This window comes from Zonotrichia albicollis, chromosome 3 (genome assembly GCF_047830755.1).
Source record: "Zonotrichia albicollis isolate bZonAlb1 chromosome 3, bZonAlb1.hap1, whole genome shotgun sequence".
Classification (NCBI taxonomy): Eukaryota; Metazoa; Chordata; class Aves; order Passeriformes; family Passerellidae; genus Zonotrichia; species Zonotrichia albicollis.
The window spans coordinates 53656698-53671580 of record NC_133821.1 but is presented as its reverse complement, the minus strand read 5'-3'; the positions used below and the strand labels follow the sequence as shown (position 1 = coordinate 53671580).

Sequence of the window (14883 nt, the reverse complement as noted above, 5' to 3'; positions counted from 1 at the left end):
TTCCCTGCTTGGCGCAAGTGGAATAAAAGCTGGAGAACGGCGGGAGCAGCGCCTCGGTGTGTGACTCGGTGCTGCGCACGGGTAAGGAGCCCGCGCTGGGGGCCGCCGCCATCCCCAGGGCACTGAGGAAGGGCATTCCCGACGCCGCCATCCCCAGGGCGCTGAGGGAGCGCGTTCCCGACGCCGCCGTCCCAGGGAGGGGAGCGGGCAGGAGCAGCCCGGGCACGTGCGCCGTGTTTGGGGGCGGGGCCGCTGCCGCGCCTGCGCGGGGAGGCGGGGCGCGCGCCGGGCACTGTCGCGCCTGCGCGGCGGCGGCAGCGGCGCGAGCGGGGCGGGGCTGAGCCGGGCCCGGGCGGCGGGGCCTGTTCGGTTCCCTCCGCCGGCAGCGCCGACCCCGGGCGGGGCGGGCAGCGAGCAGCGAGCAGCGGCGGCGGGGGTGGGGGTCACCCCTCCCGGGATGTCGCAGAGTGCCATGTCCGAGACCTACGGTAGGAGCCGGGGGCGGGGTGAGGGGATCCCCTTCTCTGTCTCCCTCCTCCGCTGCGGGGGAGCGGGCCCGGGGCCGGGCAGGGCCCCCTGAGGAGCGGGGAAGGAGCCGGTGTGGCGTGAGGGCTCCCCGGGCTCGGGCGGGCCCCTGTGCCCGCCGCTGCCCTGAGCCCCCAGCGCCTGCCCCGCCCGTGGCCGGCCCGGCAGGAGCGCTCGGAGTTTTCCTGCAGGGAGCGGCTTGGGCGCTGCTTGTTGTGGTCCGGGAGTGCAGCGGGAAACTTGCGGTGCCTGTCCGCTGGGAAAAGCTGCCCCTGCTTCTCCTGGAGACCGGGGTGCCTCTGCTGTCAAGTTAAGGATTCGGTCCTGTTGTCGTAGACATGCAGGCGTCAGAAAGAGTTGATTGTGGGAGTGTGTTGGGAGAAGAAGATCAGTGGGTATGTTCGTCTGTCCCTGTGCTGGAATGGGTGTCTGACTGCTGCTGGTAGGAAACACCCGATGGAGTAAGTCAGAGTGCAGGCACTGACAGGGTGTGTCCAGTGCGTCGCTAGGAAGCATCAAAGAGAAGTGGGGAGTCGAAGAGGCAAGCAGAGCTGGTATTGCTGGCTAGGTGGAGGAGATGAGAAGCAACTGAATAGTATTAATTTCTTTTCTTTATAATTTTACTTGAATCTCTGCTTTGAATAGATTTCTTTTCTACCCTTTCCATACCATACAGTTCTGTGATATTTTCCAGTATAAAGATGCTGCTGTACAAATAAACATATTTTAAAGCCATGTGGTAGGTTCATATTCCTAGTCCATGAGAGTAGGATCAGAATTGAATCGGAAATAATTGAATAATCAAAGCAAAATTGGACACAATAACTCTGGAAACCGTTTTGGAGGTTGGGGTGTCCATCAGGAGTAGGCCAAGTGACCTACTACAAGTGATTGTCATTTTATTTTCAATACTGTAGTCATCAGTGCTTGATGTTCTGTCCTACTGGTCAATGCTTCAGTGTACAGCAAATGCACAGAACTAAGGGGCAGAAAGAGGCAAGAGTGTGGGGCAGCCCTTGAAGTGCCAACATTAGGATACTCAAACCCTGCTTCTTTTGTTCACCTGTTCTAGAAACAGGTCAAAGTTGCATGTAGCAGCCAGAGGGCTGTGCTTTGTCCGCCTAGATTTGAGTTTAAACAAGTTCTTCATACTCTGTACTCCTGTGATCTGGAACTGAGATCAATTTGGCCATGCTTATGGTGGTCTCTACCAAAAAAGTTGGTAGAAAACCAGAGATGACAGCATTTCAGTGGTGCTTCACCTTTCATGCTGTAATAATAATACTAGGTAAGCCACATAGATGATTGGTATCTTAAACCAGAGCATTGAAACATTTTTTGCATTATTCCAGTGATGCAGAATAGAGATAGTAACCCCACTGGAGCTGCGGATACTTTAATATTATTTTGGTATCTAAGAAAGCAAGCCCTTGAAATGGAAGCTTTGTAGTTGTGGGTTGTTCCTCTTATTTGTTTAATTCTTGTTTGATGTATTACCTTTTGGAGTTTCTGTGTTTGCCCTGTGCACTCACAGGCTACAAAAAATTCTGAGCTAGAGGGCTTGAGAGCATCAGGCTCTAGAGAACACAGAAGAATAGAAGCTAAGCTATAGCATAAAGTTTAACTGATGACTCTACAATCTCTGACCATAAGAGTAGTCAGTAACTAATTCTGCAGTGTCCTGTCCACATATGTAGCAGCCCCATTGACAAATCAAAGTTAGCAGTACCATGTGATTAAATTATGGATCTTCTGTGCTTGATGATCTCTCTGGATTTCATGTGCTCTCTCCTAACAAAGAGTGGTTTGTTGCTGCCCAGCTGTTCCAATGGCTGTGGAGGATGGGAGCAGTACTAGGTCAGTTTCCTCCTGGTGCCTGAGACTGGGGGTCACTGTATCCCCCTCCTGGAATCCCTGTAGCTTGTAAGTCCTTAGCCATTCATTAGATTTTTCTTGTCACCTGAATTATTATCATTTTACTTATGGAACCTCAAGCTTTTTATCCCATACAGAGAGTCTCAGGAAACTGGTTGGTGGTTGGGTTTTTCTTCCCAATGTTATTTTGCTGTCTGTCTTTTATATGACTTTAATTTTGCTGTGAGGTTTGAAAGGGGCGTTATTTTTTAAATATTTTTCTCAATCCATAGGGAATAAAGTGCCTTTCCACTGGCAGCCGCTGTTAATTTCATGTCTGCTGGGGTTTTTCCTCCCTTAGTTTCTTCCCCCATGTCAAATTCTGTCTTCTTTGAAGGTTTTCTGTTCACTCACTTTTCACAACTCATTCTGTCAATTATTGAGTTTCTTGTCTCTTCCTTCTTTTCAAACAAAGTTCTGCAGCTTCTCAGTCTTGACACTAAATTTTGCTTACAATTCATATTTTCATTCCTGCAGATCTGTTACATCGCTTGTGTATCTTCTGTTCTTAGCTTTCTTATCTGTTCAATTATTTATGTGTTCAATTCAGTATCTATTCAATTCTTACATGTTCAATTTATTCCCAAAACCAAACCAAGCTTGAATACGAGATAACTCCATGAATTTTGAGATTGGGTTTGGAAAGAACATTTTCCTGCTGCTTTTGGGAGAAAAGGGTCATTCTTTTAGAAGTTTGACATTTAACACTGGAAACAGATCTCTTATTCATAGGAAAACTCTTTTAACTCAAGTTTTCTGAGATGTAATGGCCTTTCTGTAGATAATTGCCATATAACAACACATGCATGTTTTAGCACACTACCCAGTGCAAAATATACATGTTTTTGTGGTAAAGACAGCCTGACAAAAAGTCACTTATTCTTAATAAATAAATGCAAAACCACTTTTGGATCTTAAATAGTAGAAGGATGGAAGTTGTACTAGCATTGAATAAATGCAATGTGTAAGATTCAAGTCAAATCTCTTCATTCCTTAGTTCCTTCAGTTTTTTCCACCAGCATCTGCAAATCCCAGTTTGGCCACATAAGTTTACCAACCTCTGTCATTGGCAGACAGTGTACAGTCTTTACATCCATTTGAAAATAATTGTTTGGTCTGGACAATTTGATTTGTTCTTTTCTTGCCATCCCATCCCATGGTATTTGCATTTATCACCTGGTCTTCAGTTTGTTTCAAATCTGATTTTATTCCTTAGAGACCATAGCTCTCACTTGTAAGAAAGCAGAGCTTCCCTCTCTGAAGCATTCTTTTTGCAGATTGGAATAGAGGCAGGTTGATCTGTTCTACCTGTTTATCTGGTTAACTTTCTGCTAGAGAAAGGAGTAAGCAGTGGGAAGAGCTCCTCCTCTCATTTAGAGGCAGCCTGTGCCAGTAGGAATGCATCAGGGCACTCTTTCCTCCTGCCCTGTGCCATCAATGGGAGAGTTTCCAAAGGCTCAGTGAATAGAAATTCTGCTCTACAGCAAGGAGTTGGGAGGATTTCAATCTGATTGGGGATATAACATTGGACTCCCCCCTTCCCTACTGTATTAGCAGTGTGAAGGAAACAATTTAGCTCTCAGTGCATGTTGAGGACTGAGCTCCAGTATCTCAGAAGCAGTTTGACTGTTTCTTCTGCTGGAGCAGGCTTCAGTCAAAGGAGGAGGTTGGATGTCTGGGGGTGGTTGCCACATCAACCATCTGGTTTTGCTGGTGCTTGAATCAAAGCCCACAATTGTCTCTCTTCTCCTTTCCCCTCAGCTCACACTGCACCACCACCCCCAAAAGAAAAAAACAAACACAAAAGATATTATGTCATTTATGTAGTTTAACATCTTGTGCTGCTGGTGCATCTTTAGGGTGAAGCCACAATTTTATTCCTTTTCGCCTGTGCTAGAAAATGTTTTATTTCCTGCACCCCCTACCCTGTTTGGGATCAGGTGATGCCTGTAGCTCTCAGAGGGGAATAAGCTGATTCTTTGTAATGCTTTATTTCCTTAAACAGCCATGCTATGCTGCATTTCATCTCCTTATGATTTCTGTGGTGCATGTTTTATAACCTTCCTTCCCTTTAGCACAGAGTTCAGTTTTGATCCTAAATCCGTTCTGTATAAAGACAATCTTATTTAAAGGCAAAGTGCTTTAACTTTTCTAGACCTTTTCAGTAGCCAGCATGGCAGCAAGCATTTGTAACATCTGAATGATGTTGCTTTTCAGCTTTTCTATGAAGGAGGAACAACAGAACTCAAAAGAAAAGTTTCTCTAGGGTGACAGCGTTGGCAGCTGACTGGAATGCTGGAGCTCTGAGCTGCTTTGTCAATAGGGGAAAAAAAAGGAGATAAAAAAACGCTATGAAATGAAGTGAACTAACTTCTCTGGGAAGAGGACACCAAAAAGGAAAACACACAGAGCAATTAAGCAGTAATGCAAACACTAGAATGTGAGTTGCATTTGCTGAAATTGCCAAGAATGAATATATACAGTTTGAGTCCACAGTGATGGTCTAAAAGAAGCTGTCTGCCCAATCTCATTTGATTTCTCTGCTTCCAAGCTGTGCTAAATTTTACATACATCTGTACAGCTTAAAGAGAAAACATGTAATATCCTAAATCACGTGCTAAAATAAGTAATAAAAAATAGTTGATGTGGTACCAGTTGTCATACAGAATGACATTATAAGAAAGAAGTTGCAGAATAACAAGATGAAAAATGTTCTCCCTGTTCTTACATGGTATTACCTTATTTGTTAATAGGCTGGGCTGTGAACTTAAAAGTTTGTTAAATCTTGGTGTTTTTAACATTTGGTATTGGCAAAGCCTTTTTCTTGTCCTTCTTTGCAGTTGATTAAATGTGCAGAGTAGTCCATATTTCCTGAACCATGTTATCCAGTGCTCATGGATAAACTGATTACATAAGTCTAAAAGCTTTTTGTTAGTTTGAATAATTTACATAAAATTGGAGTTTAAAAGGATAGAAGCATGGTTGTATTTGTGAAGTTAACAATGTCTTAAAGTCTACATGTGTTTGGAAACATTGCTGCCTTTGGTGCAGAAAGGTTTTAAATTTTTTGTTAGAAAGCTGACATTTTCATTTTATGAAGTGGACTAAAACACATTTCTCTTAGTTTGGTGGAATAAAACACATTTCTCTTATTTTCATCCCATGGAAAAAGTTAATTGTGACTAGTTTCAAGTTTAATCTTAAAAAGCCCATTTGCTATTTTGTCAGATGGAAATTTATTTTTTGTCTACTAAGTAAGCAGGCATTGAACTGGCATCTAAGCAGTTTATTTGTGGGAGAGAGTCTCTTAAATTTCTCTGGCACAGTAGAATCTGGATAGAAATTAGGAGTCTATTATGAAGTGCTGCTAAAAGATATTATCAATTTAAAGGCATTAATATAAAATCCCCAAATAGCACTGTTGCCTTCAGAGCAAAATATAAAGCACTTCAACTTGAAACACCTGAGGGGAAAATCCTCTGCTGTTGTGCTGCTCCTCCAGAGCAGTGAGCTTGGCTGTGCCAAGGCCTGGTTTAGGTTTGCAGTAGGTGTTGTACTACTGTCAATAACATGAGGCTTCTGTTGGAGAAAAAGGAAGGTAAACATAAATTTTATAATTGTGTTTGAGGAGAAAATCTGACAAACATCATTCACCAGATACAAAGTAGAACCAGTTTTGATTGGATTTCAGATTTATGTTTGGAAAAATGACAGAAGACAGAATCAGAAACAAATTATTTTAAATGTCTGTGTCTCAGAATATCTTGCATTTTGAGGTACTCTGAAAGTGATAAAACCAGTGAGATTATACACACACACACACACAGAGTAGTTTAAATACACAAAATGGTGTAAAAGACAGCTAACCAGTGATATTTGATCCATAAAAATTGAAACTTGGCTTTCTTTGAGATGCATTTTTTCTTAGCCTAACACATTGGGCTATTTATGATACTTAAATTTGATGGTAACAGTGAAGACTTGGTAGAGTGAAGGATTCTCAGCTTCAGTGTGTTTTGCAGTTGAGGTGACACAAAGGGCCCTTCTTTAGAGGAGTTAACAAAATTTTCACAACCTGAAGGAAAATCCTTTTTGTAAGTTTTTTTTTTTTTTTAATCCAGAAAGCATGAGCAGCTGGGTGGGGGCGTGACAAATGAAAGGATTTTGGAACAGAAAGTCTTGAGCATGTAAATGGTCATATTTGTGAGCAAGGAACAGCCATCTTCTGAGAAGGGTGAAATTCAGAATCTATTCTGAGCCTGTTACAGCATTTGAAACGAGAGGGACAAAATGTAAAAAAGCAAAAATCCTTAGTAAAACATTATCTCATTTTAAATATGAATAAAATTCAGAAGACAGGTGAAGACAAAGAACAGCAGACATTTCCAGGACTTACAGCCCTGTCTTTTTAACAGTGGGAATCTTCTTACCCTTTGAGAAACTTGCTTGTTCCTTTTACCATTGCTAGGGAGTGTTTGATATACCATAACAAGTAACTCCTTCATTAAATGGAATGAGCACTAGATCTGTGTGCATCTTAAATTTGATTTTTGAAACTAAATACTCAAATAAGGTCCTGGTAGAGGATTTTATCAATTCTTTGAATTACTTAGCATAATTTTTCTTTTTATTCAACCATCCCCTGGGCCAATACCCATGTAGCCCACTTGACAGCTTTGAACACTGTTAACAAAATCAATGTTTTTATTTTTGTTGATAATGCAAACGAAGTCATTTTCCTTGCATTCTGTTTCTTAGAGAAACAGTGCAATAAAGAGTAGAAATTCTGCTGCTGGTAGAAAAATAAATAGGGAATCTTGCATGAGCTGTAAAGCTTGCCTTAGTGGCAGTATATTAGGGAAAGCAGTTGTAAGCTTTCTAATCAGTTTATCATTTTTGAGAGCTGTAAGACAAGGAAGCTTTCTTCAGTCTTTAGCAAAACTGAAAGCAGATTTGTGGTGGTAGCATTAAAGCATTTTATGTAACTGTTGAAACAATAGAAATGGGCCATAAATCTTGAATATGTGTATTACCAATGAACATTGACATAAATGGCTCATAAATAGGTAACAGAAATACATGTATTTAATTTAACATGTAGAAGAAATGTGAAACTAGGCATCCCAGAATAAAAATTATTTCTTCCCTCTAAATTTTGCAGAGAAATACTGTGGTTGTCCCAGCTGTACAATGATTAAAATCAAAGTATGAGTATTAAACTGTTAATAGAGAATTCCAAATTAATGTAAATTAAAAACAAAAGAAAACCACCCAAAAACAAACCCACGAAGAAACACAACAACAACAAAAAAACCCCAACCACCCCTCTCTGGAGTTTTAGATTTTGAGAAATGATATCATTATATATTTGTGTTGATGATGGTTAATACCTTACATGCTCTTAAAGCACATTACTGTAACATAAGCCAAGCATTTACCTGAACTCAGGTTTTAACTGAACTCAGATTCAGCTATTTCTGCTTTGTTTTGTCTTTCTTGCCTCTCCATAAAGAAGAATTCTTAGTTCTTGCTGTGTAACATCACTACTGAAGACACTGGATAATTCTTCAGATTTATTGCAATTTTGCTAATTTTGTCATCTATTCCCTTCTCTTTGAAATAACAGCTACAAGAGAATAGCTGGCTTGTGGGTTTGGTCTTGTAACAATAATGTGAGTCCATCCTAAAATTTGGCAATTTTTTTTTCTTTCAATCTTCAGATTTCCTGTTTAAGTTCTTGGTGATAGGAAATGCTGGAACTGGAAAATCCTGTTTGCTACACCAATTTATTGAAAAGAAATGTAAGTACATATGAAGGACAGTAAGAGTTCTCCACTGCCTTGTACCAGAGGTAAAGGCTCTGCCTACCTGAGTACCTGTCATTGGTAGGCAAGCTCCCCTAATTCTCTTATTTGTGTAGGTGAGGATTTTAGTAAAGAATTATGTTCAGAATTGTACTGTAAATCCTTATTGCTCACTGTTTCTCTTTAATCTAAAGCCTTATGTGGAGCATTACTCTCTGTTATTCTCAAATAAATATAACAAGATGTTGGTGAAAATACAGACTTAGTTTCTGTGAGAGGTATCATTTGCAGCTGGATATATAGTAGAGACTTGGATCTTTTAGAAAAAATAAGGAAAGAAAAGCTTAATTGCTTAAGTAGATTTAGAAAGCCTGTAGCATCTTTTTGAGATAAATAGTAACTTTGTTTTCTTTGCTAAGGACTGTGGTCTATGATAAATATTGATAGAGATTCAATAGGGAATGTTATTCAGAGATGAACATTAAAGAAAAATTTCTGTTTGATTGTACATTTGGCATCAAGATTTAGCAAAAATAATAGGCATTTAGAAACTTTGTAAATCTAAGATGATTTTGTCTATTTTAACCAAACAGTAATTCACCTTATCTCTTGAGGGATAATGATGTGTAAGCACTAAGGAACATGGCTTGATTCTGAGTGAACTTGAAACAAGCCCTTGCTGCTAGTAAGGGCAGCTGTAAATTGCTGAGATTCTGTGATATCAAGAGCATACATAGAGCAAGTATCTTAACTTTGTGCATTAAAGAAGAAATGGCTCTTGCATATTTGTGGTCAAGACTGTGTGCATGCTCATTAATTGTACTTATAAATGGCATCAAAGTATTAGAAAACAGTTGGAAAAAAAGTGTACAAAAAGTATCTTGCTACCTATTCAAGTGAACTGGAAATTATTTAAAGCAGGCCTTTTTAGTACTAAGTTTGAATTGACTGAACTGTCAAAAATTGTAAGAACATTCATTTCTGTGTGGTGGCAGTGAGCTTATGAGCTGCAATGAATTGGATGGTTCAGGAAGTTTGTAATTTGAACACTGAGGAGTTTTTGATAATATCTAAATTGGATTTTGTAAAAACTATTCACTCTAAATATTCTTCAAAAAACTTTTGTTTTCTTTCTTTTTTTCATAGTCAAAGATGACTCCAATCATACTATAGGAGTGGAATTCGGTTCAAAGATCATAAATGTTGGAGGCAAATATGTCAAATTGCAGATTTGGGATACAGCAGGACAAGAGCGGTTCAGGTATGACTTTCAGCCATTTTATTAAGTGTTACTACAATTGCTGCTCTGAGTGGTGGATATTATTTATCTCTGCTTGTAAGCAGAAAAAGCTTTTTGGTCAGTGGAGTTGTTTGTCTGCTTTCATATTCACCTTCCAACCTGGACACAGATCCATGGATTTAGGTAGAGCAATGCTGGCCTTGCAGGGTCTGAGTTTCTGCCCTGTCTTTCATTGGGTATTTCCTGTTGAGGTATATGAGTGGAATAGGTGCCTAAAATCTTGCTCACCAGCCAAATTCATAATTAACTGTTTTAACTAAGAGTATGCACTTAACTCCATGTTTAGGAGACCTTCTATTGGTTGGAATAAATAAATGTCATTAAGCTGTAAGCTGTTCAAAATCTGCATGAAAGCAATTGCACAGTATAATTATATACAGTTTTATTAAAGAAGAAAAAAATCAGTCAAATCCATTGGGTTAAATACATTTCTAGAAAGACTGAGATATCTAAAGTTTCTTAGAGAAAAAAACAATCAATTTATCAGCTTAAAACCATCAGTGTACTTTTAATGCTGTATTTTAAGTGTTCTACATCTGAGGCATAGATAAAACTCAGTAAAAATCTAATGGATTCCTGGGTACATTCATCATCAAATAGGACATCAATTTTTAAATATATTTTTGGGGGATGGAGTGTGTGTCTGAAGTCTCTGTTTTGGGAGAGGGGTTGATTAACAAAGGTGAGAATGATGGTAGAAGTCTGAGTTTTGGGCAGCAATCCAGGTAAATGTCTTCTATCAGACAAGTCCTTTGGATATAGTTGTGACTAAATAAAGCTGGGCTGTGATATATAGTCTTCATTAATGAGGTCTCTTCAGTGTGTTGGCCAGATATCAGCCTCCAGTTCTGTATTATGATGATCTGTGATACTTTCAGCACCACATGGATCACAATGGACTCTGAGAATCCTCATACAGTTATATTTAATCAAAGTGCTTCATCAAAATCCTGGTTGTAATTAGTCTCCTGCACAGCTGAAAACGTTGTCTAAAAACATGATTTGTTCTAAATATGTAAATAAGAATTCTGTTTCATAATACAGATTGTGTTATATTAACCCAGATTTTAAACAGTGAAGGCACTACAAAAATGTGTATTTGTGATTCTATTTCAGGTCTGTAACAAGGAGTTACTACAGAGGGGCTGCAGGTGCTTTGCTTGTCTATGATATAACCAGGTAAGAAAGCCAGCATCTCCTTTGCTCATAGACTGCCAGATCCAGTTAATGTACAGTGGTTCCTCCCCAAGTACCTAATGCTCTAAACAAATTGGGCAGGAAGAAAAGAAAGTAAGTATAAGATGTACTTCTGTTTCAGTGCATATTTCAGTTTTGGAACTTGCTTACATGAGATCTTGTGAATGTCAGATGTGAACAATCCTAAAGGGTTACACAAATTTGTGGGGATTGGCCCTCCAGTCACTGATCTAATGGTGGACCCAGGTGCAGCCACTGGCTCAGCAAGCCTTGCCACAGGAACAAGAGCAGACTTCAGCCACCCTTAACCAAGGTGGTTCACCCTTTCTTGTGGAAGCTGCTGATCAGTGTGCTGGGATAGGTGGTCATCCTCTGGAGAATCTAGCTCTGCCTACACATTCTTTAACTGTAGGCCAAAATTCTGTTCATCTCTGCATCTTTCAATGTTTCTATATTATAGGCAGCCGATAAAACTCCTTACCATTGCACATGTTCACATTCTTCCTGCCACCATTGGCTGATGTTTGTCAGATGAGTTTTGGGTGGTTCACTAGGTTGTTGCTTGTTGTTCTGTGAGTGAAGGATTCTCTCATCAGGCTTTGAAATCTGTGTTCTGTGCATAAGGGCAGCTGGAATCATCTGTCAGTGTTAGTGCTTGAAAGCTTTCTCCCTGACCACTGCTACAATGGCAAGTGGTGTGTTCAGGGTGGCTGCCTGCAGTGTGGGTCCTGACACCAGTGTGAAAGTTCAGGCAAGCACATACACAAGCCTCCTAAATTCTTACAGTCCCACTGGTAATTTAAATATCAGTTGGATTCCAAGTGGAACAGTATCTCATTCTGTTATCCCAAAATGTCATGCACAAAAGGTTAAAACTAGACAAGAGCTTAAAATTCTAGCTTTTCACATTAACACATTTTTACAATTTATAATTGTGTGTTTATAATTGTGATTATTTTATTATTGCGTGTTTATATATTGTGATTAATTTTATTTTGATTTCTAAATACTCAAGCTTTTAAATAGTTTCATGAAGGAATTTGATGTTCTTCCCTGTTCATCACTGGCACACTGAGATGTGTAGGTGCCTCGCCTGACTACCAGCATTTTGTTTGCCACAAACACAGACTTGCTGTCTGAGTTTTAGTTGGGTGATCTGTTCAGGAGAAGTGAGTGTGTCCTAATAAAGGGTTTCATTTCCTGCACAGCCGGGAAACCTACAATGCACTTACTAATTGGCTGACGGATGCAAGAATGTTAGCAAGTCAAAATATTGTGATAATACTGTGTGGAAACAAGAAGGATCTTGATGCAGATCGTGAAGTCACTTTTTTAGAAGCATCCCGCTTTGCACAGGAAAATGGTAAGTACAGAACCTTCATGTAGCATTCAAAGATGCATAATCCTTCAGATCATTTACATTTTTGTGCAGTTAGGCTGTACTTTGTACCCTGTCTACAGAAAAGAGTTCTGTCAGTTCCTGAGGCCCAGAGAGGCCGTGCCTGCTGTAAAAACTACATGTACTACATAAGTCTCATTAGCAGTGGTTCTTCACTCACAGCTGCTCCTTTAAGAATACCCTCTATGTGGAGATAAATTCTGTAGGAAATGTCATACAACTTCAGGTGTTGCCTTGCCTCCAAATAGCTGAGGAGAAAATGAAGGACATGAATTCCCATTTTTCAGCATCTTAAAGACTCTGTAGATAACAAAGTTGTATGGGGTGTGCAGCAGTTTGAAGCAATGAGTTTTATTAATTGAAAACTGAGTTTAGTGCAGGGCATGGATCCATACAATGACTACCTGGTCTGCAGTTTTCAGAATTTCCAGTCTGAGGACATGATTCTGTGTCAGCTAAAGCCAGTCTTGGTCTGAGCTTCTGAGCTGCAGTCCTCCCATCAAAAAAGCAAAATCTGGTTTTGCTTTTATTAATCAGTCTTTTCTACCAACTCTGGTTACTGGCTGTGCTTTTGCATATAACCTCCATTTATGAGAAACTGTATGAAGTTTGGTTTCAAGTGCAGTTTTGCATGCACAGCCCAGGTTATCTTCGGATTCCAGCTTTCTAGGGTGCCTGAAATTTTAGAGGATGTTTTTTGTGGTTTTGCCATCAAAAGTTAGTTTTCTGCACCATGCTTTTTGACTGTAGAACTCTGTAAAAATATTTTTATTGCTCCTGGTTTTCATGCTTTGAATTACTATACCTGCTATTTCAGACTTGTTTTGAGGATTTTTTTTTGTTGTCAAATGCAGAGCTGATGTTCTTGGAAACAAGTGCTCTAACAGGGGAGAATGTTGAAGAGGCCTTTGTACAGTGTGCAAGGAAAATACTCAATAAAATTGAATCAGGTAAATTAAGTTTTATATTTATAAAATCTTTTATTTTATCTGAAAATGAATAAAAGTGCACATGGAAATATCATCATTCGAAGTCCTCTAAGAGAATTAAACCAAAAAAACCCAAAATTTCATTTTGGTAAAATAACCTACTTGTTTTCTAGCTGCTTCTCATATGCTTTAATAGGAATGGATGTCTAAGTGAGATCTCTATATCCAAAAAGGGGTGGTGGTGTGAATTGTGGGTGATGTTTACCTTAAAATCAGGTCTGAGTGTAGGTTAGACCTCTTTATCTCAAGTCAGCTCTGAGTATTGGTTCAGTGTTCTGTGGGTTGATGCATCCCTATAAATACCAAGCCTGACATTAGACAGTTTTTGTAGTCCAGAATAAAAACCTAATATCAGGGTAGTCATAACTTAAATTCTGCTTCTCATATGTAACAGGAAATACAGTCAAGAGAGTATGAACGGTAATACTAAAAATTTCAGGGATGTTTCCTAGCAACTGTTTCTCTGAAGTGACCTCTCTGCCTCTCAGCTGAAATCATTTTTACTTTTGCAGATCTAGAAATATACCAGAAGCTTCTCAACACAAGTGGGCAGGTTTCTGCTAGAGACAGGTTCCTGTGTGCTAGAGATCATTACAGCTAATTTGCATTCCAGTTTTTCTTTTTTCGAGCTGCTTGATATCTTTAAAGTTTTGAGTATTGGCCATATTGAAAAGTCTGTCTTGGATTCTAATTACATGTTTCCAATGCCAAACACAAATTTTTAGATTAAAATAATATGATATTATGTGTTCAAATGAATTTTCTGATTTACTGCATCAAATCAGTGCCAGACAGCAGCTTTCATTTTAAACAAACAAATAAAAAGAACCTAAACAAACCCAAGACCCAAATGAAAAAAGAAAGTATAACTAGTTTTTCACAATACTGTAGTTTGATGACTGCTTTAAAGAGGCACTGCCACCACAGAATTAAGTCTTATTTTCTGTGAACTGCTCCTGGCTTCTTTTGTGCCAGCACACATCCATTGAAACATGCAAAAATGGAGACTGTAAGGATCTCTCTTGGCCAGACCACCATACAGCCGTAAGAACAGTTCTGAAGACAGAGGGTATGAAGTTGGCAGAAGTGGATACCAGAAGCTGGAAAGGTTGATCATTTTCCCTGGGGAGCAGTTCTTTTCAGAATCCTTTTGTCAGATTGATCCATTTTTGTTTGGCTTGGTATCTACAGTACTATTTTCTTTGCCTATGAGCCTCTGAAAGCAGGAAGTTTTTAACTGTATTCACAGAAAATATTTTAGACCGACCTTTTGCTCAAGGTAGTGCAAATGCATTTCTTGTTTGCAGCCTAACTCTGAGATTGCTTTGTCATTGTGATCAAGGGCATATGGTTAAATTAAAGGAGAAAATGATTCAGGTTTGAAATTGCCTAAAAGCAGATAGAATTGAGATCATTTCTCCATAAATAGATCAGAATATAATTATGTTTTTTCTTTAATGTTAATGGTTAATTTAGAATGTACTATTTGCACATAATCTGTATTCTTGTGACCATTTTGTTTCTCATCAGGAGAATTGGATCCAGAAAGAATGGGCTCAGGTATTCAGTATGGAGATGCTGCCTTGAGACAGCTGAGATCACCACGCAGAGCACAAGCACAAAGTGCTCAAGAATGTGGATGTTAGAGAAACAAATCAAAAAATCCCAAATACTTACTTTAGATACAGAAGGTAAGGCTACAAAAATCTTGGGGTGGTGGGCAAATCAGTATATTTCATAAATGTGCTGTATTGG

The 14883-nt window shown here is 39.5% G+C and overlaps 1 protein-coding gene across 1 annotated transcript in view; it reads left to right on the top strand.

Moving 5' to 3' along the window:
* The first annotated feature begins 299 nt into the window (after positions 1-299).
* Positions 300-14883, top strand: part of RAB4A (RAB4A, member RAS oncogene family) — a 19103-nt gene continuing 4519 nt past the window's right edge. Inside the window, exons 1-7 of the mRNA XM_005491101.4 lie at positions 300-488; positions 8160-8240; positions 9390-9504; positions 10660-10722; positions 11949-12103; positions 12994-13089; positions 14659-14819. Coding sequence (XP_005491158.1) covers positions 458-488; positions 8160-8240; positions 9390-9504; positions 10660-10722; positions 11949-12103; positions 12994-13089; positions 14659-14774 — 657 coding nt within the window. The 5' untranslated portion in view covers positions 300-457 and the 3' untranslated portion in view covers positions 14775-14819. The remainder of the gene's footprint in view (positions 489-8159; positions 8241-9389; positions 9505-10659; positions 10723-11948; positions 12104-12993; positions 13090-14658; positions 14820-14883) is intronic.